This window comes from Sinocyclocheilus anshuiensis, unplaced genomic scaffold (assembly GCF_001515605.1).
Source record: "Sinocyclocheilus anshuiensis isolate Anshui unplaced genomic scaffold, SAMN03320099.WGS_v1.1 scaffold3346, whole genome shotgun sequence".
In the NCBI taxonomy this organism is placed as follows: Eukaryota; Metazoa; Chordata; class Actinopteri; order Cypriniformes; family Cyprinidae; genus Sinocyclocheilus; species Sinocyclocheilus anshuiensis.
This window is the reverse complement of record NW_015536739.1, coordinates 112,293-118,586: the sequence shown is the minus strand read 5'-3', so window position 1 is coordinate 118,586 and position 6,294 is coordinate 112,293. Positions and strand designations below refer to the sequence as shown.

Genomic DNA, 6,294 nt, shown 5'->3' with positions numbered 1-6,294 from the left:
GGCGGGCTTGTTTCTCAATATTAATTGATTTAAATTACGTAGACTAGTGTAGTTATGTAGTGGAAGTAATTTTCAGATGCAAAGAATAAAACGGGAAAAACACAAACACAAAACTTGTCAAATAATTTGATATGTGAAGAGTTTGGTTCCAAAACACTATAAATCTATTTTGATTTTCAAAGATTTATTATAAAATTGTATTATTTTTTTCTCCCCAAAATGCAATAAATCCATGACACGTTTTTTTTTCTTCTCCAAACCTAGTAACCGTTCAGACCTTGATTAGCTTGTTCAGGTGTGTTTGATTAGGGTTGAAGTGAAACTCTGCAGGGCTGCGGCTCTCCAGGACCGACGTTTGCCACCCCTGGTCTAGAGTGTGTGGAATGGTGCGCTGTGATTGGTTGAGCGGATATATCGCATTCTGCAGAGAAGGGAGACTGGCGTTTGTCGCGGTTTGGAAAGAAAGGGAGAAAACATGACAGAATAACTTGGCGGATATCGCATTTTGCGTAAAATTTAAAATTGACTTTTCAATACCGGCCAGATACAATACTAAAAATGGCGTTTATCACGTTTTGGAACCAAACTCTTCATATATAGCCTACAATTTAATAACATATAGCCTAGTATTATATATAGGATGTTCGTCAACTGATTGCAGGCGGTCGGATCCATGTTGACAGCTCCGTAAAACAACCTACTGGAAGCTCTCTATAGTTTTGGTGTATATAGTTAAAAAAATGACAAGTAGGTTATACAAACACACAATAACATTTAAAGTTACTTCAATTTCTGAAAAAAGAATGTAGTAATTGATGTCATAAATACACAAGCCTGATTTTTTTTTAACTGGCAGAATCCATCGTACATTAGGAAAACGAAAAAAAAAAAACATTTGCATCAAAGACTATGAAAAAACAACGCCAGAATGAAGCCAGAAGTGCTGAATGTAAGCCAGATTTGGCCCAGACTCTGTTGTTATCTGGGAAGCCAAGCATAAGAATACTAATGTAAATTTGTTAACCCACAGTAACAATTTTTAACCGATTAATCACCTATTTTAGTTTTTTGCATGTTTTTTTTAAAAACACACAAAAAATAAATTTTACGTTTTTGAGAGGAAAATAAAAAAGAGAAGTCACGTAGGCTATAAGTGGATAAATATTTATACTAATATTTATATAATATTTATACTAATGGATAAATATAATTGCAGTAGGCTATATAATAATAATAATAATTCCTTACATTTATATAGCGCTTTTCTGGGCACCCAAAGTGCTTTACATAGAAGGAGGGAATCTCCTCAACCACCACCAGTGTGCAGCATCCACCTGGATGATGCGACGGCAGCCATATTATAATTATATAATATAATCCAAGCTATAAACAAGCCAAAACAAAGCGAAACTGAAGGTAAAGTTGGGCTCGTATCCTACCTCTCTCATTTGGCACAAATCCAGATGTTTCCATATAGCCTACACAATGTATTTGAAGCTATAGCTATACCTATTTATTAGGTCAAATAGGTCCTAGTTCATGCGTGTTCCAGTATCGACGGAAAAAATCATAATGAGCGAAAATATGCCTTTGTCTTTTGAATTGCTTATCCTAATTAATATTTGATGTGGCTTCCAAATACAATAAAATATTTCAACAAAAAAAAAAAAAAGTAGAAAATAAACTCACTGGAGGGTATCACTGTCAAATTCAGTAGCAATTTATTTGATTATTTAATCTTCATTTACTAGTGAAAATTCCAGTCTGAGCAATGGTGCCAGCTTTCAGGAGATTTCACTAATGAGTTTGTATGACCGCATGCATAGGCTACTGTATACTTCAAAGAATGTCATGCACAATCATTTTGATTCATTTTGGACATTTTGGGTAGTTTTGATGCCAGTTTGGATGACTTTGTAATAATCATAAATATAGACTAATAATTAATTAATGATCAGTTATAATTACAGACTTGTCACAGCACTCATTTGTAAACCATCATCAAATGTTTCAGAAATATTTATATTCTGAGGCAGATTGCCGGCAAGCAACATCCATTTAAGGATAGTTTGTGGCTTGGTCTTAGTGACTTAGGAGTGAAACACTCTTAGAGCAAAAATTTAGGAGTCCTACATTTAGGACTGACACACCCATTATTTTTAAGATTTTCTCCTAAATCGGCGCGTTATGAGCTACTTTTAGCCTTAAGATGTTTTGTGAATACGGGCCCAGATTTATAACAATTTGTTTGCATAAGCCATAAACTAATTGTATTAACAGCACATTAACAGAATAATCAATTGCTACACTTCTACTGCACTGATGAAAATGGTACAGATTTTATAATTCCTCAAACGGTAAACAAGTTAAGCAATTGTCAATAAATTAAGTAATTTATTTACACAAATGCAATAAATATTCAAACATCACATAATGTCCTCTAAACATTACAATTTAGTAGGGATTGTCGCTACAATTTTAGTGTTTTTAGTCCATTTTTCACATACCAAAAAAGTGTCGCGTATATTGACTAATAACAGATTCTCTTCAATCTGTACAAAATGAAAAATATATTTGACATCTATAAAAAATTATTCATTAAAGAAAACATTCTGTATTAATTCTTAATAAATTCTGTATAAAGCCTTCTGTGAGCATTAGTTTATGGTTGTAAAATTAACACCTAAAAGGAATGCTTTAGAAACCAATTCCAAACTCTAGGAACAACTAAAAACCAAAAGCAACATCACAGTAATACACTAACTATGAAAACATATTAGTGGGGATGATCTGTGTTTGCTGAACTCCACCTGTAAGCAGGATGGGAGCAGCAAATGGTATAAAATTGCAACAAGATTATCTAATCTAAAATTGTCTTATACTTCCTGTAGGTTTTTGAAAAGTCCTGCTGCAGAGAAAGCGTGTGACTATCTTACTAAAGTTCTGCAAATAAGTCCATTACTTCTGACAGAACTGGATCTGAGTGAAGATAAATTAGGAGATCTGGATGGGGAGAAACTCTCTGCTCTTTTGATGGACTCTCATAGCAAACTGGAGACAATAAAGTGAGTGAGCATGAGTTTATACGTTATAACTTTTATGATTACAAAATACTGTCAGTGACGTGTGAGCAGATATAAAGAACTGTTGATCTGATGTGTTGAATATGCACTGAATAATAAATAATGATGTTTGTGTGTTCAGGCTTAATAATTGTGAGCTGACAGAGAAAAGCTGTTCAGTTCTAGCTACTGTTCTCTCCTCCAAAACCATCCTGAAAGAGATGAACCTGAACAACAGCCGTCTGCTGGACTCAGGAGTCAAAGAGATCTGTGAGGGACTGAAGAATCCTGTGTGTGAACTGAAGATACTCAGGTGAGTACATTTCACCATAAACTGCTGTTCATTTAAGCCGACACGAACATTTACATTATGTCAGTGTGATTTTTTTTCTTTTTTTATGGAGAGGGGTTCTTTTTTCCATTGAACTGTAAAGAAAGCTGGCCAACCAATAAGATTCTCACTTTTTTGTTAACATGCCCTCAGCCAATACATTAAACTATAAATTGGTGGCTCACAAACAGACTATTTGGTTTAGTGACATTGAATAGCAGAAGGGGAATCAGGAACAGGCATTGGAGATTGATATTGAGCAGCTTTAGTGGTAATAAATTCCATTCAATAAAAAAAATGGATAGGATTGGTTAAATAGGATGAACTGTTTGAAAACATGTAAGAACTGTTTATCTTTATTTATTCCTCTGTCATGCCCCTGCAGATGTGAACCAAATGGATTTTGAATGACAAAAAAAAATGTTTTTACTCTTGATAATTAAGTTCCATATTTATTTATTTTTTTTAAAGCTAGGTCTCTAGCTTAAAGTCCAAAATTTTACTAAATATGAATTTTTAGCTTTTTGTGAAAATGACTTCTGTCTAGGTAATCTGTGTCTCAGGTGCAGCACATTTCTTTGATGAAGTAATGAGAACTGTGTCATATAATGTGCTTTCAATGCAGAGATAAGGTGCAGTTTTAGCCTTATGCTATGTTTTAAGTTGATTCCTTAAGAAACAGAATGGAAGACTAAATGTATGCAGAACTTAGAGGCATATAATTGTATTTGTATTGATACATTGCAGTAATTAAGAAAGTGAAAGCTTAGGGCTTTAGTTTTATTATAAATAATTAGTTATTTTAACTTTGGGTTGGGCTTTACCCCCCACCCCACACACACACACACACACACACTTTTACCTGCTTTCATCTTGGAGTGAACAGGCCTTTATAATAACCTATATGAATTAATAACCGAAATTTAAGATTAACTTTAGAACAAACTCAAACCACACATATTCAACAATAACAGATTCCTGGTCATCATTATATAATAAATTAATCTTAGCAGAATAAAACTGTGGCATATCTGATAAGGTAAGCTGTAGTGTGATTTAGTCATATTTATTAATATAACAGTGATGAATTAATCTCAGCTGCAATGTTAATTTAACTTTGTGTTTTTATTTTTTCTAGAATTTCAAATTGCAGTATCACTGAAGAAGGTTATAAAGCTCTAGCTTCAGCTCTGAGATCAAACCCTTCACACCTGATAGAGCTGGATCTCACAGGAAATGATCCTGGACAATCAGGAGTGAAGCAGCTCAATTATTTACTACAGGATCCAGACTGTCAACTGAAGACACTGAGGTGAGTGATATTAAAATAATAACATTCAACAGTCCTAAAAATATTTTCGGTTAAAAAAAATGTAATTGTCAAAAAGATGTTTATATAAGCTTTGAAATGACTCCCTGAAATTAGTCTCTTGCACAACATTGTGAACATAAATCACTGTATGGCAGGTAATATCAATGTACTTCTATTATGTCCAGGTTGTTGCAAAGTCCTGCTGCAGATGAAGCCTGTAAATATCTGACTGAAGTTCTTGATAAAAACCTGTTACTCCTAAGAGACCTAAATCTGAGTGAACATAAACTAGGAGACACACGAGTGAATCAGATCGCTGCTCTACTGCAGGATAAACACTGTAAACTCAACACACTGATGTGAGTATTGTGTTCATTTATTATTGTAGATAAGTATGTTAAAAGCATCAGGTAATAAAAACGTAATTCTCAGTAATCACTAAATGTTGGAATCAAGAACTTTGTGCTGGTAAATTCATCCTCTACTGTTCATCATTTTAGTCTGCATAAGTGTGGTCTGACAGAGAAAAGCTGTTCAGCTCTTGCTACAGTCCTGAGATCAAACTCCAGTCTGAAAGAACTTGACATGAGCAACAATAATCTGCAGGATTCAGGAGTGAAGAAACTCCAGAACGGATTAGAAGATACAAACTGCACACTGAAGAAACTCAGGTGAGATCAATCAACCATTTTTAATTGTTTTTCTTCACTAATCAGGAAGAGAAAGTGATATTATTTCTATTTTGAAGTGATATTAACTGTATAATAAATTTCAATCTGATTTTCAAATCCCTTTTCTGTAGACTTTCAGACTGCAAAATCACTGAAGAAGGTTATAAAGCTCTGGCTTCAGCTCTGAGATCAAACCCTTCACACCTGATAGAGCTGGATCTCACAGGAAATGATCCTGGACAATCAGGAGTGAAGCAGCTCAGTGATTTACTACAGGATAAAAACTGTAAACTAAAACTGAGGTGAGTCATGATCAAATTATACAAAATAATGATACAAATGATACAAAATTCACCTGATATGGAGGTGAATTATTCATATAAATTGTATTTCACTAACTTTGTTCCAACAACTAATTGTGCTGTTTTAAAAAACTGACTATTGATTACACCAAGTTCTGTTGAATTGAATCCTGCTTCATCTTCTCTTCCACAGGTTTTTGAGTCCTGCTGCAGATGAAGCCTGTCAGTATGTGACTGGAATTATGGGTAGTAATCCCTTACTTCTGAGAGAGCTGAATCTGAGTGGACATCAACTTGACATAAAATTAGTGAATTATCTCGCTGCTCTACTGGAGGACAAACACTGTCAAATTAACAAACTTCAGTGAGTATTTCACAAAAGTTTCAAATGTATACTTTGATTTGGAAGTATTGGGCCCTCTTTATATTAAAGGGGTCATATGACGTTGCTAAAAATAACATTATTTTGTGTATTTGGTGTAATGCAATGTGTTTATGCTGTTTAAGGTTAAAAAAACACATTATTTTCCATATAATGTACATTATTGTTTCTCCTCTATGCCCCGCCTTTTTGAAACGCGTCGATTTTTACAAAGCTCATCGTTCTAAAAAAGCG

General features: G+C 34.0%; 1 protein-coding gene across 1 annotated transcript in view; it reads left to right on the top strand.

The window, feature by feature from the left end:
* Positions 1–6,294, top strand: part of LOC107655406 (uncharacterized) — a 78,383-nt gene that overhangs the window by 62,797 nt on the left and 9,292 nt on the right. Inside the window, exons 60-62 of the mRNA XM_016442888.1 lie at positions 2,892–3,065; positions 3,205–3,375; positions 4,532–4,705. Coding sequence (XP_016298374.1) covers positions 2,892–3,065; positions 3,205–3,375; positions 4,532–4,705 — 519 coding nt within the window. The remainder of the gene's footprint in view (positions 1–2,891; positions 3,066–3,204; positions 3,376–4,531; positions 4,706–6,294) is intronic.